This window comes from Gadus chalcogrammus, chromosome 11 (genome assembly GCF_026213295.1).
Source record: "Gadus chalcogrammus isolate NIFS_2021 chromosome 11, NIFS_Gcha_1.0, whole genome shotgun sequence".
Lineage (NCBI taxonomy): Eukaryota > Metazoa > Chordata > Actinopteri > Gadiformes > Gadidae > Gadus > Gadus chalcogrammus.
In genome coordinates, this window is record NC_079422.1 from 20,663,665 (window position 1) to 20,689,212 (window position 25,548).

General features: G+C 44.7%; 1 protein-coding gene across 5 annotated transcripts in view; it reads right to left on the reverse strand.

The window, feature by feature from the left end:
- Nucleotides 1-15,115, reverse strand: part of LOC130391684 (collagen alpha-6(VI) chain-like) — a 33,896-nt gene extending 18,781 nt beyond the window's left edge. For 4 of the 5 annotated variants that reach the window (XR_008896929.1, XM_056601923.1, XM_056601921.1 and 1 more), the window contains exons 1-20: nt 14,999-15,115; nt 12,870-12,980; nt 12,073-12,678; nt 11,168-11,773; nt 10,415-10,984; nt 9,658-10,278; nt 8,966-9,526; nt 8,242-8,793; nt 7,387-7,962; nt 6,539-7,099; nt 6,009-6,358; nt 5,616-5,694; nt 5,141-5,286; nt 3,596-3,688; nt 2,247-2,300; nt 1,668-1,739; nt 1,399-1,425; nt 1,148-1,192; nt 1,004-1,057; nt 781-843 (exon numbers count right to left, since the gene is read on the reverse strand). Coding sequence is in view for 4 of the 5 variants with exons in the window: in XM_056601923.1 (XP_056457898.1) it covers nt 781-843; nt 1,004-1,057; nt 1,148-1,192; nt 1,399-1,425; nt 1,668-1,739; nt 2,247-2,300; nt 3,596-3,688; nt 5,141-5,286; nt 5,616-5,694; nt 6,009-6,358; nt 6,539-7,099; nt 7,387-7,962; nt 8,242-8,793; nt 8,966-9,526; nt 9,658-10,278; nt 10,415-10,984; nt 11,168-11,773; nt 12,073-12,678; nt 12,870-12,948 (5,715 nt within the window). In the remaining variant the exon portion in view is untranslated. Of the gene's footprint in view, nt 1-780; nt 844-1,003; nt 1,058-1,147; nt 1,193-1,398; nt 1,426-1,667; nt 1,740-2,246; nt 2,301-3,595; nt 3,689-5,140; nt 5,287-5,615; nt 5,695-6,008; nt 6,359-6,538; nt 7,100-7,386; nt 7,963-8,241; nt 8,794-8,965; nt 9,527-9,657; nt 10,279-10,414; nt 10,985-11,167; nt 11,774-12,072; nt 12,679-12,869; nt 12,981-14,981 lie in introns of all 5 variants that reach the window. The other variant, XM_056601922.1, reaches the window with a different exon arrangement.
- Nucleotides 15,116-25,548: the final 10,433 nt, after the last annotated feature.

Here is a 25,548-nt window from a genome sequence, read left to right on the forward strand (position 1 = left end):
ATCCAGCTGAGTTCTGGGTTCAGAAGGGCTGTTGGACTGAACTTCAGATCCATACTTCAGGGTTTCTGGACCAGAACCCACCAGCAGAGAGTGTGTGTGTGTGTGTGTGTGTGTGTGTGTGTGTGTGTGTGTGTGTGTGTGTGTGTGTGTGTGAATGCTACACATGCTATATTACAGTTCAAAAGTGCCCTTCGAAACACATCTTGAGATTGATGGGGGAGCAGAGATGTCACAGAGATGAACTCCCCACAGAGATGGGAGTTGAACTCTTTGAAATTACGAATAACTATTGTTATTCTTTCTTTCTTTTTACCGTAGTTCTCTTTGGGACCTAAGCTTTAGGACCTAACTACTTCCACAATGTTTGATTTCGAGACTAAATTCCACTTTTAAAATGTGCATATGAGCTTTGAATCGATTGATTCAACTTATTTATATTATTGTACTGTGTTTCTACTATTGCAGCTCAGACTTGACTTGATTTGTGTCATGTCCAATAAGGTTATGAGAATTTGGGCATGTTTTGCACAGATAGCTGATCGTTTAATGAAGGACATACAATGCAGAGATATAGAGACACAGACACAGACACAGCACAGACAGACAGACAGACAGACAGACAGACAGACAGACAGACAGACAGACAGACAGACAGACAGACAGACAGACAGACAGACAGACAGACAGACAGACAGACAGACAGACAGACAGACAGACAGACAGACAGACAGACAGACAGACAGACAGACAGAGACAGAAAGAGAGACAGGGAGAGAATACCGGGTCTCCTCTGAGTCCTCGCTGTCCTTCATCTCCTCCCTCTCCTCGGATCCCTGTGTTGCCCTGGAGACGATAACATGGGTCAAAGTTCACACAACATCATCATAACATCACATGCCCTAACCTCTACCTGCCCCTGAATGACATCTATCTGACCGTCATTGTAAGCCTGTTACATGACTGATTAACATAAGTTGTTATTAATAAAAAGAAAGCCGTTTACCGCATTTCCCGGACGTCCTCTGTCTCCTAAAGCTCCCTTCAAGCCTGCTTCACCCTGAGGATGCACACACAAACTTTAGCACATTAAATATGACAGGTGGTGTTTTTTACATGTAAAATGATGTAGATGAAGCTAGCTGGTTACCTGCTGTCCGTCGACTCCATCCATTCCAAGATCACCTTCTTCACCCTGAAGGAGTAAAAATGAATCAGACCTCCTTTCACCTCCTCCTCGTCTCACCTACTCTCACCTCCTTCTCCTCTCAGCTCCTTCTCCTCCTCTCAGCTCCTTACCTCCTCCTCTCAGAGTTCTGTCCCACCATTCCTCCGTGATACCCAATCCCTGACTTCACTTCCTGGACTAAAGAACGGTTTCCTGAAGGTTCAGACACTCACCTTGTCGCCACGGTGACCCAGATTTCCCTGTTAATCAAACAACATAGAACACGATTAAACACACACTTTGCCAACTACCGCTGTCATTCAAATGTCCACAGAACGATCAAAACTCAAATCTACTGCTTTTATTGTGAGTAAAAGTACTTCTATGTGTCTGTCTATGAATAGTAGTAGTGGGGTTAGATGTAGCATAGCTGTAGTGGTGAAAGTAGCAGGATTAGTGGTGCTGTGGTCCGTCTGTCTGTCCATCTGGGCTGTGTGTTCACCTTCTGTCCTCTGGTCCCTGGGCATCCCTGGGTCCCTCGGACCCCTGAGGGCCCGGGATGGCCTCGATCGCCCTGCAGGAGAGAGAGCAAAAGAGAGAGAGAGCGAGCGAGCAAGAGAACGAGGGAGTGAGAGATAAGAATGAAATACAGTCTCCAAAGTCTTCAAAAAGTTCTTAAATCCGCCAAAAACAACTGCAACATGAATTTCAACATTACTCTGATGTCCAAGTTGGGTGATGCAAGTTTTTCCTATTCTTTTTCTATCAAATCTCCTTCAGTTTGGCGGGGGAAGAAAGCTTGTTTAAAGGCTGAACCAAACCTCCCCCCGAGGCTAATGGGAAATGTTAGACGTGTTTTGCTTGTAGTTGTATTCGACACCAACGGAAAGCAGAAAATAAAGAAAAGCTGATACAGGCTCTGAGAGTATGTATGACTGTGAGCATATGTAAATGACTGTCATAAAGTACATGTTTTATATGGACTTGTATGTATGCTCATGTTTGTGTATGCTCTTTAGTTTGATTTTTATATAATTGTATTTCAATAAACCGATAATTATATTAGGAAAATAATACTCACGGTAGTCCCTTCCTCTCCTGGGAATCCTGGATGACCTTTAGGTCCGGGAACACCCTGAAAACACACACACACACACACACACACACACACACACACACACACACACACACACACACACACACACACACACACACACACACACACACACACACACACACACACACACACACACACACACACACACACACAAAGAAACACAGTCTGTTTGACGTCATGTGCTTCAGTCATCCGTGTTAGCTTAACTTCATGTACCACACGAGTGAGGCGTTCAAACGTTGATCATTACGTCAGTCGATCGATGTGCAGTCCCGGCACCAAGGACGAGCCAGAAAAAAAACGTTATTTGAGTTTTTTATGCTAAGATCTATATGGTGTCAGATACTATGTCAAATCTCAAAAATTAATTGTTAAAATAAATAAAAAATGTGTACAAAATAGAGACTATGTGATGACATACATGACATACATGTAAACCTATCAATATTCAGAATGCATCACACGCGGGAACGTTCAAGTGTAATGACGGCGTTATACGTTAGCCCAGTATGCAAGTTAGTAGTCTAGCCTGCCCTGGTGCTTTATGACGAGTTGAGAAAATGGATATCAGATGTTGATTAAATAATACTAATACTATATCCGGAAAAGAAACCTGCATTAGGAGCTGGTCGCGATTCTGCGACTACCACAGTGAGTCAAGCCAGCTTAAACCCTGACCCTGTGATCTTATTTTTGGAAAAGCGACCAATTCAGGTTCTTAACTCTACATGGATAGTAGGGTCACAAGTTGATCTGGCTGTCCTTCTTGTTTTCAGGAAGAATTTATGATATTTCTACTACGGCGGAGAAGTTCTCTGTGGGTCTACGGTACAACGGACTGGAATCCGACCTTATTATGTTTTATTATTTTAAAACTGCAACCATTTCACTCTCACTAACATAATTAGGCCTGTTTATAATTAAGTTATCCATCTCCAAGTAGTAGTTGAGCCGATGGTAAACAAAGGCAGATCAAACTGAAATTCAACTAACCTGACTTGTGGTGATGCTGTTTGTTACTGGTATTTGTGCCGAGCACATGATGCAATGTTGCGAATGTTTTGTATGTTTATGTTTATTGCTCGACTGCGTGGTGAGGCATTTTGCTGTTGGCGTCATGCTGTGGTATTTAATGTGCCGCCGTGCACACAATGCAAATGTGTTTTGTATTTGGCTGTTTGTGTTTGTTAATCTGTACTATTTGCGAGCTGCGTGCTGTTGATCGTTAAGCTTGTCAATCGACGTGTGAGGCGTTCATACGCTGATCGTTAAGTCTGTCCAGTGCTTCCAGATCTCTGGCGTTGACCTTTCACCTTTGCAGCTGAGGATCCTCGCAAGCCTCGGCTTCCTTCATGTCCCGAACATTTACACATGACACCACAGCACTCTCGCTCGGCCACGGCGTCCTGGACGAGAGAGAGAGAGAGAGAGAGAGAGAGAGAGAGAGAGAGAGAGAGAGAGAGAGAGAGAGAGAGAGAGAGAGAGAGAGAGAGAGAGAGAGAGAGAGAGAGAGAGAGAGAGAGAGAGAGAGAGAGAGAGAGAGAGAGAGAGAGAGAGAGAGAGAGAAAGAGAGTGTTGTGGAGCAAGAATACGTTTATTTTAGTATAGTTTAGTTTGAGGATGAAATTACGGTCTGTTCAGTATATTTAGTTAAGGTGGACTTATGATCTGTTTAGTATAGTTTAGTTCAAGTTGGACTGAGGATCGTTTTAGTATAGTTTGGTTTAAGGTGGACTCACAATCTGTTTAGTATTGTTAAGCTAAGGTGGACTTATGGTCTTTTTAGTTTGGTTTAAGGTGGACTCACGATCAATTTAGTATAGTTTAGTTAAGGTGGACTTATGATCTGTTTAGTATAGTTTGTTTAAGGTGGACTTAGATCTGTATAGTATAGTATAGTTTAAGGTGGACTAACGATCTGTTTAGTATAGTTTAGTTTATGTTGGACTCACGATCTGTATAGTATTTTATAGTTTAAGGTGGACTTACGATCTGGTTAGTATCGTTTAGTTAAAGGAGACAGAGTCTGACGTTTCTGGTAGTTTCACTACAAGTAAAGACTCGTAGTGGGGGATATCTCGGCCATGGTTGAGAAGAATTGGGGGAAAGGAACCTTGGCCCTGACTCTCTGAAGTCCATGTTGAACCGCGACATGGAGGAGAAGGGTTTGTACTCCCGGAGCTGAGCTGCCAGACTGCCGCCAGAGCTTCGGCGGCAGTTCGGCAGCTCCGCCGGATTCCCTGCCAGGCAGTCACATGGCAAACTGAAAAATTTGTCATCTCTTTTTGTAGGGAATATCCCTGCTTCTGAAATGCGCGAACATCTCCGCCCAGCGCTCGTCCGCTTGTCCTCAAAATCCTAGCTATGGTCTGATTGGAGGGGGGTGAGGAAGTTGGAGGTAATATTCAAATATGCCCCCTTCCTACGTAGGAGGGGATGCCGAAACTGACTCGCTCATTTGGTAACTGTAGGCGGGGTACTTTCAGAAATGCGTATCTCACTCAAAAAATCATGTACAGACTTTTTTCCAAGTTTGTATGCGTTTGGGAGCACCAGAGACCCAAAATAACACCCCAAATCCAAGGAAAAGTGTTGTCAACTTTAAGGTGGACAGTATAGTCCAACTTCGTTTAAGGTGGACTTACGATCTGGTTAGTATAGTTTAGTTTTACGGCGGACTGACGATCTGTTTAGTCTAGTTTAGTTAAGGTGGGCTTACGATCTGTTTAGTTTAGTTTTACGGTGGAATTCCGATCTCTTTAGTATAGTTTAGTTCAAGGTGGACTCACGATCTGTTTAGTTCAGTTTAACGGTGGACTTACGATCTGTTTAATATTGTTTAGTTAAGGTGGACTCACGATCTGTTTGAGCAAGGTACTGCCCACGCTCTGCATGCCCACGCTGAGGGGGACCTTGTAGCCGAACCCTCGACCGAACTCCACCATCTGGATCTGGCTGGAGTCACGCACACCGTCCAGCGCCACCGCCAGCAGGGCATTCACCCCTGAGAGACAGACAGGGAGAGAGAGGCAGACAGACAGGGTGAGAGAGGCAGACAGACAGGGAGAGAGAGACAGACAGACAGGGAGAGAGAGGCAGACAGACAGACAGGGAGAGACAGACAGGAATGACAGGGAGAGAGAGGCAGACAGACAGGTAGAGACCGACAGGAACGACAGGGAGAGGGATACAGACACAGTGAGAGAGATAGGTAGAAATATAAAGAGAGACAGAGAGAGAGATAGCAAGGAAAATAGGTCAACATTAATGTGAAAAAAATAGTGTTAGGGAGAATAAAGTCAGGTATAAGTCCCAAGTGCATCCTGGCCTAACCAGACCGACGCAGCAGCTCAGACTGATGCTCTAGCTTCATAACATCTTCATCCAGACCATCTGTGAAGACCACGAGTACCTGGCATGCACACATACACATACAAAAAAAATGAGGAGGACACATTCAATACGCAACCTTAACCCTAACCCTAACTGTTGGCTAAAGTAACACTGCCTAATTAGTTGAGTGTGAGAAAAAATCTGTTTGTCGCACAAAGAGGAGAGCTATTACAACACAACCTCAACATCAAACCCAGTACCTTTATAATCCCCTTTTATTGATTTATTGTTAATGAATGCCCAACAAGAAGATTACATTTCATGCTACTATACATAACCTCAGCGAAGTGCACAACATTACATGTGTTCCCGATGGTTTCTGCTGTGCAGTACCTTGGCGCCGGCATTGGACTGGGTGTTGAACTTCTCCTGGAAGGAGGTGAGCAGGGCCGTGTTGAAGAAGGTGGTCTCTGACATCTGCAGGTTCATGACCTTGTCCACCACCGCCTCGCTGAACGGCACAAATTTGAAGTCGTGCAGGACACGCCCGTCATGGCTGACCAACCGGAAGGCGACGTTGGGTTCGATCGGCATGTTCTGGACGCAGCAGAGGCCCTTCAGCGTGGATACATGGTGGAGGATCTCCGGCAGGGCCGCCCGGAGCTTGGGGAACCCGCTGACCAGCAGTTGGGACCCGGAGCGCTGGGACATGTCAAAACCAATGGCCACATCAATACTGCAGGCTGAGATAGAGAGAGGGAGTGGGAGAGAGAGGAGGGAGAGGGAAAGGGAGAGGGAGTGGGGGAGAGAGAGAGGAAGAGGGAGGGAAAGGGAGGGAGAGGGAAAGGAAGAGTCCTTACAGACTTACCGTAAACAAATGAAGTAAAAAATATGGACAAACCGATTAACAGATTAAGTCTAACCAGGCTTTTCGCAGATGGTTTCCACCACCTTCTGCTTGATCTTGGCCAGTGCGCCGAAGTCCTGGACCGTGAAGATGAGGTCAGAGTTGGCCGTGATCTTATTCAGCTCCAGCTGGTTGACGGCACCGACGCCAATGACAAAGATCCGGATGCCCATCCCCCGGAGCACCTCGGCCTCCTGCGCCACGTCGTCCTTGGATTCCCCGTCCATCATCACCACCAGGTTCTGGGAGACCCTGCTACTGATGCGGCTCCCGGTGGACGTCTCGAAGTAACTCTTGATTAATCTCAGCGCTTGTCCGACCCAGGTTCCTTCCTTCTGCTGCACCATATCCAGGATTTTCTTGGTCACCTCCTCCACCGTCTGGAACTGGTTTAGGTAGAACTCCTTCTGCGTCTTGCTGCTGAACTGGGCCACGCCCACGCGCACCTGATCCTTGCTGATCTTGAAGCTGCCGATCAGGTCGGTCATGAAGGTCGTCATGTTGCTGAAGGCATTGTCGCTGATGGTCTCCGACGTGTCGACCAGCAGAACCAGGTCCGCTTTCTCCTTCTTACACCCTGGGAACACATGGAGGACTTAAGGGTCTGGTTCAGTGCTCTACTGTACTATATAATATTTTATGCACTACTTTCGACAATACTGTTGAAAGTATGCCACTGTAGTCCAGTATATAGTACACCCTACTTCACCATATGTTTTACTGTACTGTATGCTCTACTATTACAGTATTCTATTCTGTACTTTACAGTACAACTCTCTTGAATATATTACCCTTATTTATTTTTGACAGTCAGACGGACAGAAAGATATTTAATGACAGTCAGACGGACAGAAAGATAGTTACCAGGAATGGTAGTGCTGCAGAGCTCACTGGAGACGTTTTTGTAGAGGGTCTTCAGGGCGTCAAAGTTGTCAACGAAGAAGACCCTGGAGGGTTCCCCGGCCATGATCACCAGCTCAGTCTTGTCGGCACCCTTCACTCCGATGCTGAACACGCTGATGCCCTTCTCACGCAGCGCCTCGGATGGAGCCTTCAGGTCGTGTCGGTCGGTGGCCTCACCGTCTGTGATCACCATCAGGATCTGGGGCACCTCTGCGGCTTGGCGGCCGCCGTACTTCTCATCAAAGAACTGTAGGGTGTAGTTCAAGGCCTTGCCTGTGTAGGTATTTCCGGTCGGGGACTTGAGCGCCTGGATGGCCTTCAACACCTCACTCTTGGAGAAATACTCTTTGAGGTTGAATTTGGATTCGGTTTCGTTGGAGTAGAGGATGACGCCAAAACGCGTCATCTTCTCGCCGACGGTGGTCAAGTTCACGACGGACTGCATGAAATTCAGCATGGCTGAGAAATTGCCGACGCTGATGCTGGTGGAGCCATCGACCAAGAAGATGATGTCTGCCATCTGAGTCTTCTGGCACTCTAAAGCAAGAGACAGAAGACATTCAGGATAAGGCAAGGAAATATGTGGACCTTGTGTAGTATTGTAAGGTCTTGAAAATATTGACTAACTGCAATACCTAGCCAACTGACGATGAAAAAGTGCTTTAACATTTCAAACTCTAATTTAATAGTACAATTGACTGTAAATATAAATGAACGCAAATGTTTTCCCTGCGATAGATTTGCTTATTTACTGGAGTATAATATGCGAGTGCAATTCCTACCAGTATATACAGCATCACCCTAGCGTTGTCTTACCTCTCTCACAGAGACGCAGATTCAGCTCCCTCTCCAAGTCCTTCAGGGCATCAAAGTTCCTCTGAGTGAACACATGGTCGTCAGAGCCACTGATCTCCAGAAGCTGTGTGGTGTTGGCGTTGATCACACCGATGGAGAAGATGGTCACACCCTTTTGCCTCAACACCTCAGCCGGCCCCTTCACCTGATCCTGGGACTCGCCATCAGTGATCACAATCAGGTTCTGTCTTATCCCCGGACGACCCCCGCTGGCAAGGTCAAAGTACAGGGAGACTTCGGTCAGGGCCTGGCCCGTGTGCGTGCCTCCGCCAAGCTGCTGCATTTTGTCAATAGCTTTCAACATGTCTCCTTTGTCATGGAAGTCATTAAGCTGGAACACCATCGTCTGGCTGGTGCTGAACTGCATGACTCCCACATGCACTATTTCCTTTTCAATCTGAGACTTGCCAATCATAGCTTTCATGAAGTCCTTCATCTTCTGGTAGTCTTCTTCTCTGATGTTATCAGAGCCTTCGATCAAGAAGAGGAGATCCCTTGGAATGTCCTTGCAGGCTGTGGACAAGAAACACATTCAATGTAAGCCCTTCTTCTTTTAATATTACCAATGTGAGAAATAGGAACAAGAAAAAAACAAAATAAGTACTCTTACACATTGAACCTGTACATATTCAACCAATGGTTGAGTTGCAGTACAATGGAATAACATGGAAAGAAATGTGCTTACCATCTGCTGAACAGATTTCAGTGATAATGTCGTCCTTGATAATTTTAAGGGCATCAAAATTATTCACCAAGAAGGTATTCTGTGGGCTTCCAGCGATCAACCGCAGCTCTGTCTCATCTGCTTCTTTCACTCCGATTGCATAGATGTTGACGCCCTGGGTTCTCAGCTCCTCTGCGGGAAGTTCGACCTTGTCCATCGACTTCCCGTCTGTGATGACAATGAGGTGCTCAGGGACTTTGTGCCCTCGAGTTTTCATGGCTCTCTCAAACAGGGGCGCCATGAAGGACAGGCCACGTCCGGTCTCGGTACCGCCGCCAACTTGATAGATTCTCTTCACCGCATTCTCCAGGGTTTTGCTGTCAGTGTACGTAGTCAGGTCGAACTCTAAGGTGGGCGAGTTTGCATATTTGACACACCCAACACGGATATGGTCCGGGCCGATGTGGTAGGTCTTCAGGAAGTCAATGACGAATTTCTTCATGTAATTGAAGTCGTCGACCTGAATACTTCCTGATTGGTCGATCAAAAAGAATATGTCGGCCTCATCTGTTTGCATGCAACCTGGAGAAATAAAACAAATAATGTTTTAGAATAGATCTGTATTTCTGGTGTAGTGAGTTCTCATCTGAAAGGTCCTAGGCTCCATACCCAACAAAAACAACTCCTAAATTGCAATTGCATCGGGCCCAAACCTTCTTTGATGTCAGTTCTTCTCTCGTTGACTGCAATGGCCTGACGGAAGATGTTGTGGCACATGGTCTTCTCCAGGCTCTTCTGCAAGGTCTTCAGCCTGACAAAACTGTCGACATTGTACACATGCTTGGTCCAAGGGTGCGATGCAATCTGCACCAGCTGGGTCTCGTTCGCATCTTTGATTCCGATGGCGTAGATGGTGACCCCATCACGACGCAGGTCTGCCGCCTCCTTTTCCACCTCATCCTGAGATTTTCCATAAGTGATAACCACTGCAACCTGCTGGACGCCTTGGCTTTTCCGTCCTCCTCGCTGTTTGACAAAGACATTCTCGCGAGCAAACTTCAGTGCAAGGCCTGTTTTGTTCCCTCCTCCATGGTAGTGCAAACGCTTGATGAACTGGAGGATCTCATTCTTGTTATCGAAGGTATCGAGGTAGACCTGGCCTGCAGGATTGTCGCTGTACGTGACTATGCCAACCCGTACTCTGTTTGTCTGGACGTCAAGGCTTTCCACCATATTGTGGAGAAAAGAGCGCACCAACTGAAAGTCAGCAGCTTCGATTCTTTCCGATTCGTCCACAATGAACACAACATCAGCTACTCTGGAAGCTACACAATCTGCAAAATAAATGAGGGGGTTAGGACTATGTTTTATAATTTGGAATAATCAACCAATTCCCAAAACAGTAGTAACTCAATATATAACAGAACATTGATTACACAAAATCCCAAGTCAGTCATTGATGATCCTCACCCTCAACTACGCCCATATGCTCTTCCTCAGTCTCAAACGCTGCCTTCAGCATGGGCACGATGTTGGCAGACTGGTAAACGTATGGGGCAGTGGCCACTGTCTTCATCTGGTCCGTCATGCCCGAGCCGAGGCCAATGCCCATCACCGTCACCCCCTCGGACTTCACCCGGCGGGCCGGTTGGTAGATGCTGTCGCTGGAGTTGGCCCCGGACACGACCACAAGGAACTGCCGGAAGCCCAGATGCTCACGGCTCCCGGCCTCAGTACTGAAGAAGTTAGTGACGGTGTAATTCAGTGCGCCACCCAGGTTGCGCGGCGCATTGGGACTGCCTTGGATCACCCTGAGACGCTTAATGCTGGCCACCACCTCCTTTTTGTTCTTGTGCTTGTTAGGGAGAAATTCCACCGTGGTTTCCTGGCCGTACCGGGCCAGGCCGATGCGGTGGGCCGTATCTCCCACGTTGAGCTGCTGAACCACGCGCACCATCATGTTCTGGGTTAGCTTGAAGTCGGCCGCGGTCAGGCCACTGTCCACCAGGAAGTAGATGTCGGAAAATTTTTGCTTCAAAGCTGGGAAGGAACAAATTGAGTAAAACAGAATGGCGGCATTAAAGGAGTAGTATTGAAGATAGAATCATTGCATATATATGTTTACTATATGCTACGTGTAAACCTCCTAAGATGGCGCAATTTGATTGGTTTGGTATCTCAGGATATTGTTTACATCGCAAAAAGTCTGTCTTGTCACCATACCGGTCCGCTGGTCCTCAACGGTCACACAGAGGATCTGCAGCAGCCTGTCGAGGAGCTGCTGGAGGGCCTGGTAGCTGTTGATGCTGAACAGGAAGCGCTCATGCGGTCGGTTGGCGATCTGATGCAGGTTTGTTGAATTGGACCTGCCGATGTCGATGGCGAACACGATCACCCCTTTCTGCCGCAGCTGCCGCGCTGGCTCGATCACGTCGTCCGACGAGTCCCCGTCAGTGATCACCACGGCGATCTGGGGCACGCGCTGTGCGGCGCGACTGCCCCCCTCTGGGGTGAAGAAGGTCTGCTGCAGGAAGGTCATGGCCTTGCCCGTGAAGGTGTCTCCGTGCCGGTGCTGGATCTTGCTCACCTGGTCCAGCAGCGAGGCCTCGTCCATGTGGTCCTTCAGCAGGAACTCCTCGTAGGGCTCGTCGCTGTACTGCGCCACGCCCACACGCACCTTGTCCGCGCCCACATCGAGGTTCTGGATGAACTTCTGGAGGAAGAGGAGCATCTCCTTGAAGCTCTCTGGGCTGATGCTGGAGGAGCCGTCCAACAGGAACACGATGTCCGCCAGTGATGTCTCATTGCATTTTTGGGGAAAGAGAAGGACTGGGTCGGGAGAGGAAAGGGTTGTGAGTTTGTGTGTGTTTCTGGATGACGCTGGAAAGTCAAATTGAAAATGGTTCAATGCTAATGGTAATAATGCTAAGATTGAACACGATTGTTTGTTGCAAGTTTTTCCCAAGTCAATAGGATAATTAGAAATCATGGAGCTTAATGGGACTCTGCACAAATTACATGAGTTGGGTTTTGAAAAAGTGAACTTAAACTCAATTCGCCCCAAGGTCAATTTTTGATGTTGCATGTGTTTGTGTTCATGGGAGCATGTGGTGGAGATGCCACCATACCGGCCCGTTGGTCTTCAACGGTCACACAGAGGATCTGCAGCAGCCTGTCGAGGAGCTGCTGGAGGGCCTGGTAGCTGTTGATGCTGAACAGGAAGCGCTCGTGCGGTCGGTTGGTGATCTGATGCAGGTTCGTTGAATTGGAACTACCGATGTCGATGGCGAACACGATCACCCCCTTCTGCCGCAGCTGCCGCGCTGGCTCGATCACGTCGTCCGACGATTCCCCGTCCGTGATCACCACGGCGATCTGGGGCACACGCTGTGCGGCGCGACTGCCCCCCTCTGGGGTGAAGAAGGTCTGCTGCAGGAAGGTCATGGCCTTGCCCGTGAAGGTGCCTCCCTGCCGGTGCTGGATCTTGCTCACCTGCTCCAGCAGCGAGGCCTCGTCCATGTGGTCCTTCAGCAGGAACTCCTCGTAGGCCCCGTCGCTGTACTGCGCCACGCCCACACGCACCTTGTCCGCGCCCACATCGAGGTTCTGGATGAACTTCTGGAGGAAGAGGAGCATCTCCTTGAAGCTCTTTGCGCTGATGCTGGAGGAGCCGTCCAACAGGAACACGATGTCCGCCAGTGATGTCTCAGTGCATTTTTGGGAGGAGAGAGTGTCTGGGTCGGGGTAGAGGAAAGGGATATGTGTTTGTGTGTTTCTAGATTAGGAAGCTGCAAACACAATTGGAAAATGGTTCAATGCGGACATTGAACAGGATGGTTTATTGGAAGTTTAGGTAAAATGTAGATGTTTCTGGCAAGGGAATTGATCAATTTAAAGAGAAGACAGGAACAAGAGAAGAGGATACCTGTTAGCTGAGCTGCGTGGCCGTGGAGACACACGCTGGCCATGAGAGCAACAAAGAAGAGGCTCCTGATCTCTGCCATGTTATCACGTTCCTCTCAAGACCTTGCTCTTCCTGAGAGAGAAAGAGAGAGTGAGAAAGAGAGAAACAGAGAGTGTGAGAGAGGGAGTAACAGAGAGTGAGAGAGAGCAACAGAGAGAGAGAGAGAGAGAGAGAGAGAAACTGAGAGGAAGTGAGACAGACAGACAGACAGACAGACAGACAGACAGACAGACAGACAGACAGACAGACAGACAGACAGACAGACAGACAGACAGACAGACAGACAGACAGACAGACAGACAGACAGACAGAGTAGGGGCTGGAAGGAAACTACATTTCTGAAGGCACTAATATGCAGAAAACAGTTCCCCCATACTCTACTAGAGCCCATGCTACTAAATATGTAAGTAAATAATGGGTTTATAATGAAGGCATAACTCAACTTCTTCTGTGAATGACCCGAGGAGCCCTGAGGAGTCTGCAAGCCCAAGACCCACTAAATCATCCCCCTCGGTCTGCTCCATGTTATGACCTCTGGAGACAGATCGACCCCCCCAAGACTACTCCACAAGGGTAATCTCCTGGCATTGGTCACAAGCGTCTGATAGCTTTGGCCTCTACATGTGGCCAGTATGGTAGAGTCCAACGGATGAATCAGGTGGTCACATGAGCATTCCTCCCCAGGAGGTCAATAGTGAGGAACACCGACTGCTATATAATGGCAGGAAGCTGAATCCCAGCCAGCAAGGTTACGCCAGTGTAGATAAAGAGGGTCTGGCCATCGACCAGGCGCTGGAAAGCCTCTGATACTGCCTCCTGGGTCATGTGTTTGTACTCCCCATTGACAGTGCACCCCTATCTGGATGTCCAAAAAGTTGGACAGATGTGAGAGTATATGGTTCTTGGTCTTACAAGAGCTTTTAGATTTTTGCTGACCACGGACCCGGGCCAAACATGGGAATACCGACGCCTTGTCACGCTGTAGCAGGAACTAACCCTTTCTCGGAAACTCTCCCTTTCCCTCAGCTCTGCCTGCCAGTACAGAAAAACGTGCCTGAATGTTATCATGTGCTTCATCCATCAGAATAACTCATCTATGTATCTGGAGACCAAATAACACCATACTCTAACAATGGCCACTCCTGAGACCCAAATTGGAATACACTGAAAGACGGGGTCAAGCTGACTCAGAAATATCAAAAATGATCTTCAGAGATGTGGAGAGAAGAAAGAGGTTGGTTGTCAAGCCTATTCATACAGGCCAATGAAAACAGTCTTTTTTTCCAGACCTCACAGGCCCAGATTAGGCCTGTACAGTTTAACACCACCCAACCTGACTCAGCTTTATCAGGAAGGTACCAGAAGGGTCAAGAAAAGGATGAACAATCCATCAGGGGAATTAACGATCCCAGACTGTCTCAGACCGTCTCATATTCCAATGGTCCTTTTGTTTAAAGTTTCCTAACCTGTCCTTTACACCGGAGAACTTCACTTGCAGGCGAGAATCCCCTTAAATCCCCTTAAAACCCTTTCCTTAAAAAAGGAAGGGAGGATTCAGAGACAGGACAGACTGTTTAGACTGTGTTTGGTATTTTGAATTCATAAGCCTATTTTGATAATTATCAATAGTGTATAGTTCCCCATAATTATCAGTACAAGTACAGTCAATTTGTTACATACGGCTCCTTTAAACTGAAATAACAATGATTTATAGCTAAAAATTATGCTTCATAAATTACACTGTAACAATACACACCAAATATATGTTTACTTCTAGTCCATGTTGCTAATGTTGAATATTTTTTTCGTTTCTGCGATCAATTGATTCTAAATAAAAATCGAATCATGCATTTACATTGCATAATGACTAAAAAATAACATCGGTTTGATTCCGTCCATTCATTCTGTGATCCAATAATAATAATAATAATACATTTAATTTAGAGGCGCCTTTCAAGACACCCAAGGTCACCGTACAGAGCATATAGTCATCATAAATCGTTTAAAAAAAACAAGAAATTGTGGAAAAAATAAAGAAATAAATAAACATAATAAATAAAAAATAAAACGCACCCATCGTATCCACTTACTGCTGATTGTGTGCGTGCTCCTCGTGGCGCGCAGAGCAATAATTCCCGGGTCAGTGTCCACAGATGAGGTTCCACGCAGCACTCCAACCGGTCTCGCTGCAGCCTGTATGACATGGACATCCAAGGTCCAAGTGCTATCACGTGATTCCATTTGCCCCCCCCCCCCCCCCCCCCCCCCCCCCCCCCCCCCCATTGACGTCACTGGCTAATCGCGCGGGAGAGCTTCATTCTCTTCTCTAGTACTCCGCCAAGATGAGAACGATGGCAAGTCACTAAAATGAATGAATGAAACAACCTCTCTTCTCCTCTCATTCTATCGTCTCCTTTCCAAACCTCTTTTCTCCTTTCCCCTGCTCTCCAGGACATTAACATCCCAAACATCCCAAACTCACAACATGAAAAAAACATATAGATACATGAAACATGTACATAAATACGAGACCATAAGATATTTTAGGTTTTCTCTTGTTTTATCTTAAAAACAAAATACACATAACATTAAGAAAAGAAGGGAAGAAAATAAAAGTGATAATAGATCAAACTAAACTCAGTTAGTGATGGGCATACATTTAAATGCATAAAAATTAGAGTTCACTGAACGGATGTGCTGTTAAAAAATAAATGCACTATTCTATGCCTTGTGTTCTGTTATGCAAGCTCAAAGTCTACAATTGAAAAATTTCTTTTTGCAGTTTTGAGTGCTTTGTGCCAACTTGTGCTCTGTCATGCAAGCTCTAAGTGTCACACTGCTTAAGAAACAGATTCCTTCCAACTAACTATTTCCGAAAAATGCAATCAATAACTTATGTACAAATAAATGGTTACATTTCAACAGCAACGAAGTTGGAGTGGCCAACACTTATACATTTGTAATACACCAACATTGTTAACTGTCTGCTGAGTTCTTCAGGAAGTAGTCGAATCCAAAGGAATAGCTTTAAAGAGACTTTATTTGTATATAGTATTTTCGGTATGGTAAACTGATGCTCTGAAGTAAAGAGAGATTGAAGATGTGTTCTAAGCACGTGCGAGAGTGTTCTCCTAGCTGATCAAAGTCATAAACCCACGTATGTCTAGTCGCTACCGGGAGAGTTCTAACCTGCCTCCACGATGTGGAGGCTTTCTTATGGACTCAGGGAGGACCGGAAGACTTGGAGAGGAACCGGTGGGACGTAATCCTCGGTTTTCCTCGCTTGGTCTGTGGTGCTGCCCTCTGTGGATAAAGTATCTATTGCAGCCTTCAGTAAGGTCTTGCTCCCCTTGTGGCTATGTATGGTATTTACGGCTAATATGTTTGGTCCTGCATCATTGGGTCTATGTGTGGGTAGCTTAGATTCTTAAAATACGTAACATGTCATACATAGCTAAAAAAGCAAATGAAAAATTAAATACCAACGCTACTGAAATGTTAATTAGACTATTAACAATAATATAAAATGATACCGTAATGCACCTGTTCTTTGTCTTTGGATCTTTTGAATAAATGGATCAATATATGGTGGATCAATGTATGGTGAATCACAGTGATCGCAAGCAGAGGACCGTGAGAGTTATTGAGCAGCAGCTGAACCAGTCTAAAAATCGGTCACGTTAACGGAGCACTGAACTAGGCCCTCTCGGATGCCAGGTCAAAACAACATTTGTTTCACTACGAATCCTTTCAGCTGCACACCCCTCCTAGAGAAAACGGCTCATAAAACGCTTGAGGTGGCGTTTTGAAAAGAAAAAAAATTACATTTTTTTAGGACATGGCATAAAGATAATTATGAGCCTTTGATTGATATCCAGAAATTTTTTGCAGAGACACATTCCTGTTCCCCACTTGTATTGGAGTGAACGCTGATATCTACTTCTGGGCCCCTTGAATCGAGGGACCCGTCGACAGCCCGCTTAAACAGCTGCAATACCAGGCTTGGCCGTTGAGCACTGGTGGATTGCGGAAGTATGCACTGTTCCTGTGGGCTTGAGCTAGAGTCTCACCGCGTCCGCCATCTTGTCGTCACGTGACAGCCCTTGGACGTTGGATGTCTATGTCCTACAAGCCGCAGCGAGACATTATAGGAGTTAGGACCATAAAGAGCGAAAGAGTGCTAACGCCCCCTAAACTGGTTGGAGGGGGAAATGGCTAGCCAAAGTCATCTCTCCACGGAGGGAAAGCAGCGCTACGTGACGAAACAAGCATTTTAGCATTGGATCCATATTTACTCCCAAATGGAGTACTAACCCCACAGAAGGGAGTCTCTGACGGCATTCAAAAGCAAAGAGTCGTACAACAGCTGCATCCAAAGGAACTTGAAAATTCAAGGGGACGATCAGCCGTTCGAATCCACGTTGAACGGGTGATTGGTCTTGTTAGAAACAAGTACACCATTTTAGAAAGCACAATGCACATTTCTCTTTGCAAGACTGCAACTCCAAGAGAGCTCTGTGCAAATTTTGTCCATCGGTTTTCATCTGTGTTTTTAATGCAAGGTTGTTACTTATGAGTTACCATGAGTTATTTTTTGAGTTTTTTACCATGAGTTAATCACAAAAGGGAGAGATCAACCAATGAGTTTGGAAAGTTCTTGTGAAAGTGCTTTCGCCTACAGTTTAGTTAGAATGAGATATAATGACACATTGATAAACAGTGTTTGACACCCGGACATTAGCTCTACCAGAAATGAGTAAAGTCAATATACTTCTCGTGCTAATTTCCATCCCTGCTAGCTAGGCTAACTGACGTCAGTTCAGAGTCAATTTACCCGAGATAAAATGCTCATTGCACAGCCTGGAGGGGGTCATCCCTATGTTCCCCGGGTCTTTTAAAGAGTCCTATGTGCCCATTTTTCCAAAAAAGGTTCCTATGTTACCCTGTAGGCTGTAGCAATACATACCGGGGAGCATAGGACCCTTTTTCTGAAAAGGGGTCCTATGCTCCCCACTGTTGCGGGGGAACATAGAACCCTTTTCTGGAAAAGGGTCCTATATTCCCTGCAATCTATCAATCTATATAAATATTTAAACTTTGACGCGACATTCGCGTGATGACAGCCAATCAGCGTTCAACAGCGTGGTCACTGAGTGACATGTGTAACGTAACAGCCAATCAGCGTTCAACCGGCCAACTCAGTTCAGTGCAGTCCGGGGTGAACCGCAGCATGGAGGAGAAAGTGATTGTTGCCGTTTGCGACTCCCGGAGCTTTATATATAATAGTATATAATATAATATAATTGCATACATAATATCACTGCCAAAAGCTCTGTGCGCCGCCGGATGGCCGTAGCGTAGGGATCTCTCATGGGGATTGGGCTTCTCGGGGTTTTTTGTGTGTCTGGTGTGTTCCAACGGTTTATTAGATAGGCCTATCTAATAAATCTCTGTCTAATCGATACTTCGTTCACTGCCCCTCTGTTGCAATTACAATATTATGAATAGACTGCGTCAACCCTTTTTTAGAAAAAGGGTCCTTTGTTTCCCAGTCTCATACAAAGAGGGGAACATAGACACGCTCCCGCCTGGAGTGATCTGTTGGAGTCCAGTGAACCCTTCTTATTGCAGCTATCCACTTCTGTCTCCTTTCTGTGTTCTTGGGAACGTTACAAAATGTGTGTCCATCTAATTTGACTTGCTGTTATAACAGCCCACAGCACAGCAGATAGACGGCATTGTTTACCTTAGCGTTAGGCTACTACCGGTCCATGGACGGTCCTAAAGATATGATAAGTTCTATTCCTGGAGAGCAGGGGAAAGGAGAAAAGAGCGCTGGAAAGGAGACGATAGAATGAGAGGAAAAGAGAAGGCTAGAGAAGAAAAAATGAGAGGAGAAGAGAAAGCTGGAGAGGAGAATAGAGGGCTGGAGAGGAGAAGATAGGAGAAGAGAAGGCTGGAGAGGAAAGAGAGGGATTGAGAGGAGAAGATAGAATGAGAGGAGGAAATGAGAGCAGCGCAGAACAGCCAATAGGGCGGCTAAGTTAACAGGCATTCTTAGTCAGTTAGCCAACGCATCCAGGGAGGTGGGGGACCGGGGGTGGAGGGAATTCTGGAGAAGTTCGTAGGAATTGATGCGTACGGGAAGACGGGAGGAAGGAGGGGAAGGAGGAGTGGGCCTTCCCTCCTGTTCCAGTTCATACAATAATGTCTTATTCCATCACATTGCTCTAATTTCCAAATGTTGAGGATTCTATCTAACCTATAATAGGTTGGTAGTGGCAAAGGGCTTGCTGAACTTTTAAATATAATAGGTTATGATTATATGGTAGTAAAAGTTAAACAAACTTATTGTTCAATTGACATGTAATTCTGCAGATAAATAAACGGTTTGGGATATTGATTGAACAATTCAAATGTTCTCTATAGAACCAAACAAAGCAACAAAGAACCACCATGGGTTCTTTTAAATTAACTCTCTGAAGTGGTTCGAACCTTTTGAGTGTGCCAAACACATACCAAGCTATAGAACCCTTAAAGGTTCTCTAGAACCACTTATTATTTGTGTGTATAATGCTACTTGTTCAATAAAGATCAGGGTGGCTGCTTCTGACAGTTCATACAGTGAAATATGAACCTCCCTGAGCACAGGGAGGACATGGGAAATGTCCTGGAAATACCTGGAAGATGATATGCTAAAAAGAGTGGGGAAGAGAGGGTCTTTTTATTTTTGCGTCATATAACGGTCAGATATGACAAGTTCTATTCCTGGAGAGCCGGGGAAAGGAGAAAAGAGGGCTGGAAAGGAGACGATAGAATGAGAGGAGAAGAGAAGGCTAGAGAGGAGAAGACAGGGCTGGAAAGGAGACAATAGAATGAGAGGAGAAGAGAAAGATGGAGAGGAGAAGGTACAATGAAAGGAGAATAGAAGGCTGGAGAGGAAAGAGAGGGATTGAGAGGAGAAGATAGAATGAGAGGAGGAAATGAGAGCAGCGCAGAACAGCCAATAGGGCGGCTAAGTTAACAGGCATTCTTAGTCAGTTAGCCAACGCATCCAGGGAGGTGGGAGACCGGGGGCGGAGGGAATTCTGGAGAAGTTCGTAGGAATTGATGCGTACGGGAAGACGGGAGGAAGGAGGGGAAGGAGGGGTGGGCCTTCCCTCCTGTTCCAGTTCATACAATAATGTCTTATTCCATCACATTGCTCTAATTTCCAAATGTTGAGGATTCTATCTAACCTATAATAGGTTGGTAGTGGCAAAGGGCTTGCTCAACTTTTAAATATAATAGGTTATGATTATATGGTAGTAAAAGTTAAACGAACTTATTGTTCAATTGACATGTAATTCTGCAGATAAATAAACGGTTTGGGATATTGATTGAACAATTCAAATGTTCTCTATAGAACCAAACAAAGCAACAAAGAACCACCATGGGTTCTTTTACAGTTTTTTCCTATCGTTTTAGGCAATTTACCTAAACCATGTTCACATTCCCTAAACACTTCACACAGTGAGCATACCAGTAGACCATGTGAACCAAACTGTGGTTACTTGCCCCTATGCTAAGATACAAATGCTGGCAATGACGCCTTCTTCCAAATTTCATGGATACCTGCCCCAGTCAATGTTCACTACCGGCAAAACGCTGTGGAACTACAGCATATTTTACCAATGTTTAGATACTCTGTTCAAAACAGTGAACTTTCTGTTCAAAACCTAACAGTAATTTAGATCACTGTAGATGGAAAGATGCTGCATTTGGACAGACAAATGAAGTTACATGTTTGAATAAGAAAAAATATTTAGTTTATAGTTTATTTATTTTATTTTACAGTAATTTAGATTTTCTTCCCCCTGTGCACCACAGTTCTTGGTGAATTGGCATGGAATTACTTTTTTTACGTAAAAGCAACACTACATACAATGATCTGTACAAAACACAGAGGATAAGTTTTGCAATGCAAAACACCTGGTGGTCATTTCAGCTAAAGACCTACTCAGCTAAAGACCTACTCAGGTGTTTTACATGTAATTTGTGCCTCGTTGAAAAAGGGCCTTCTTTGTTTCTGGATCATATATTACGTACTTACTGTATGTAATTTGCATTACAAAAACTGAAAATTGTTATTCTCAGTTTCTCATAAAACACTTACAGTATTTACTGTATTTACAATTACAGTACATTTACCACACTCAATTGTGACATCTTTTGTGGGAGGTAAACCGACATATGAACACTGTCAGCAGATACTTGGCTTGGATTGTCATACTGTAATATTACAAACTTTATTACTGTAGTCCAAAGAAGTGTTTGTCTGTGTTTTTTCTCTTTTTTTCAATGCAACACTACAGGAAATCTATGCCAAACTGGAGGACACAGCAACATTTTATATATGCAATTGGCAATGCTTCAAGATGTTAGTGTTTTTTAGGTCATAGTGTTCTGAGAGGAAACATGTGTTAAGTTATGGCAGCATTGTTTGTGGTGTGGTTGTTGTAGTGCATTTTGCACCAAAGGTTAACAGATATGCAGAGGTGTGTGTCTCTAAAGCCCACTGTGTTAAGTGATAGGGAAAAGTGACCATAGTATGGGTACATGACCGAAAACGATAGGAAAAAACTGTAAATTAACTCTCTGAAGTGGTTCGAACCTTTTGAGTGTGCCAAACACATACCAAGCTATAGAACCCTTAAAGGTTCTCCACAACCACTTATTATTGGTGTGAATCATGCTACTTGTTCAATAAAGATCAGGGTGGCTGCTTCTGACAGTTCATACAGTGAAATATGAACCTCTCTGAGCACAGGGAGGACATGGGAAATGTCCCGGAAAACACCTGGAAGATGATATGCTAAAAAGAGTGGGGAAGAGAGGGTCTTTTTATTTTTGCGTCATAATAACGGTCAGATATGACAAGTTCTATTCCTGGAGAGCCGGGGAAAGGAGAAAAGAGCGCTGGAAAGGAGACGATAGAATGAGAGGAGAAGAGAAGGCTGGAGAGGAGAAGACAGGGCTGGAGAGGAGAAGATAGAATGAGAGGAGTAAATGAGAGCAGCGCAGAGCAGCCAATAGGGCAGGGCGAATGAGATTGCTGCGCTCTTTTGCAGGTCAGAAAATTCAGAATAAGTTATGTTAGCACAAAAACATGGGACTTTATGAACACAACTATGTGTGTGGGAGTGGTAGTGCATGTAACATATCTTTGTGAGGCTCAGTTTCCCCCCCGCCTGACGGTCGGCCCCTCTGACTCCCATACGTGTCACCCTTATCAAATTGAGAAACTCTGTAAGATTTAGAATCCAAATCCTGGCCAAAACACATCCTCATTTCAGGATTCATCTGCACCAAACACAAACAATAAGTGCAGCATTAAAAAAAGGTTGGTGACCAAGGTTATTTCAAGTCTACGACTTCATAGACAAGAAGACTAAAGCTAGGCATGATGCTATATTTTTGTCAACTTTGATAGGAACACGATATACAAAAGGTATACTTATAAACAAGAGATTGCTGCATACTTGTGCTCCTATGTAAAGCGGTTTGAGTACGAGAAAAGCGCTTTATACATTGAATTTATTATTATTATTATATTACTGACACCATACACACTACATACCTAAACTATATACATTCAAACAACATACACAACACTACATACTAACAATATATACATACAAATAACATACATACAGTTTTTTCCTATCGTTTTAGGCAATTTACCTAAACCATGTTCACATTCCCTAAACACTTCACACAGTGAGCATACCAGTAGACCATGTGAACCAAACTGTGGTTACTTGCCCCTATGCTAAGATACAAATGCTGGCAATGACGCCTTCTTCCAAATTTCATGGATACCTGCCCCAGTCAATGTTCACTACCGGCAAAACGCTGTGGAACTACAGCATATTTTACCAATGTTTAGATACTTTGTTCAAAACAGTGAACTTTCTGTTCAAAACCTAACCGTAATTTAGATCACTGTAGATGGAAAGATGCTGCATTTGGACAGACAAATGAAGTTACATGTTTGAATAAGAAAAAATATTTAGTTAAATATTTAGACAGGCAGAATCTACCAACGTATGTAATTGTATGGGACAATGTGGCCTTTCACCACTCCCGGCAAGTCACAGGGTGGTTTGCGGCGCATCCTAGGATGATGTCACTTTTCCTTCCGCCTTACTCTCCTTTCCTCAACCCCATCGAGGAATTATTTTTGGCGTGGAGATGGAAGGTCTATGACCACCGCCCTCAGGACCAGATGTCCCTATTAGAGGCAATGGCTGCTGGGAGTATTGACATAGCCCCAGAAGATATCCAGGCCTGGATAAGGCATTCCAAAAGATTTTATCCACGTTGTATGGCAAGAGAAACCATACGTTGCGACGTAGATGAAAATTTGTGGCCAAATGCAGAGGATAGGAGGGATTAGCCAAATTCTGCGCCACTGTTGGGCTACTGTAATATACAGTATGTGCAGGTTTTGTGCATTGCATTTTTTGTTATAACAAATTTTTTGACTTTGTAATGTATTTTCTGTTTTGTGTAACACTTGCACTGTGACAAAATCTCCAAAAAGTAAAGCACAGTGAAAAAAACTGTTGTGTTTGTGATTTGTTTCTGGATCATATATTACGTACTTACTGTATGTAATTTGCATTACAAAAACTGAAAATTGTTATTCTCAGTTTCTCATAAAACACTTACAGTATTTACTGTATTTACAATTACATTTACCACACTCAATTGTGACATCTTTTGTGGGAGGTAAACCGACATATGAACACTGTCAGCAGATACTTGGCTTGGATTGTCATACTGTAATATTACAAACTTTATTACTGTAGTCCAAAGAAGTGTTTGTCTGTGTTTTTTCTCTTTTTTTCAATGCAACACTACAGGAAATCTATGCCAAACTGGAGGACACAGCAACATTTTATATATGCAATTGGCAATGCTTCAAGATGTTAGTGTTTTTTAGGTCATAGTGTTCTGAGAGGAAACATGTGTTAAGTTATGGCAGCATTGTTTGTGGTGTGGTTGTTGTAGTGCATTTTGCACCAAAGGTTAACAGATATGCAGAGGTGTGTGTCTCTAAAGTCCACTGTGTTAAGTGATAGGGAAAAGTGACCATAGTATGGGTACATGACCGAAAACGATAGGAAAAAACTGTAATACAACTTACAGTTTTTTCCTATTGTTTTCGGTATACTCAATCGAGATGGCCACAATAATAACCGCTCTTAGATGGGTTGTAGATACTAAGTTTTATAACAGATAATTCAATACGTGAAGATTTGGTGATAGAGGTAAAGCATCTTCTTTTAAATATTATAAGCCTTGGTTTAGTTATTCAGTTCTGTCGGATTCCAGCCCACCATGGAATATATGGCAATGAAACTGCTGATAAATTAGCTAAAAGATACTAACCTAATTAGAAGAATTTAACCTTAAGTATATATATTTTTATAGTTAGTTTGTTTTATTTTGTTTATTTTGTTTCGTTAGTTTGGTTTTTTCTTTGAATTTATTTTTATGATTTAAAGTATAATTTGCCAACGTCCTTGTCACAAACTCCTGTGTAGTAGTACAGTAGGTGGCGGTATATGGGGAAAAACTATGATCCTCCACTAAACTAGAAGAAGAAGAAGATCTCTGCATCCGGTACGTCACGGACTAGGTCACGTGTCTTGGCCCCATAACGCGAAAGCAAATCGCTCCTGTATGTTACCCTGCGCCACTGAGCAGTTTGTATAGGAATGAATGGGCGGCCATTTTCCAGTCTGTGGTCCAACCTTTATTATGTCCATGCCTACTACCTATGCAAGTGAACGGAGCATTCCACGGCATTGAGAAGACCTGTGTAATAAAGGCCTATAATATTTCTGTTTATGGCATAGATTTCTCCTCAGATTAGGCCAATAAACCAATGATAAAATAAAATTAAAAACCCTCTATCAGAGGCCCGGCCCGGCCCGGCCCAAGGATAGTGGTGGGAAATATCGGCCCGACCCGGCCCGCGGGTCGGGTCGGCTCGGGCAGAGAATCTGAACTCTATTTGGAGCACCGTTATTTTTATTTATTTATTTACAGGGCGACGCACATTGGCCAACCCTTCTGGGTTGGTCAACATACGTCATCCCTCCGCCACACGAATGAGAAGGGTCTTACTGGAACACCAGGATATCCGGGGAAACCAAGATCTCCCTATCAAAGAACAGTACAAAATGTTTTGGAACCCATTCAGAATTAATTTGTAAATGTGTTTATGTAGTGCATTTGTGTGTGTGTGTGTGTGTGTGTGTGTGTGTGTGTGTGTGTGTGTGTGTGTGTGTGTGTGTGTGTGTGTGTGTGTGTGTTGGGGGGGTTCTTACCTTAGTTTCTGTCGATCCAGTACCCATCTCTGCCATCTTAACACACATGAACACACACATGCAAACACACACAGACACAAACACACACACACACACACACACACACACACACACGCACATGCACACACACAAACACACACAGCCGCTCAAGCATCTTACCGGCATTCCTCTGGACCCCATTGGTCCTGACACTCCTTGTGGCCCGAGTCGCCTTGTTGTCCCTGGCAACATAACAACACAGCACGACGTCACAATATTCA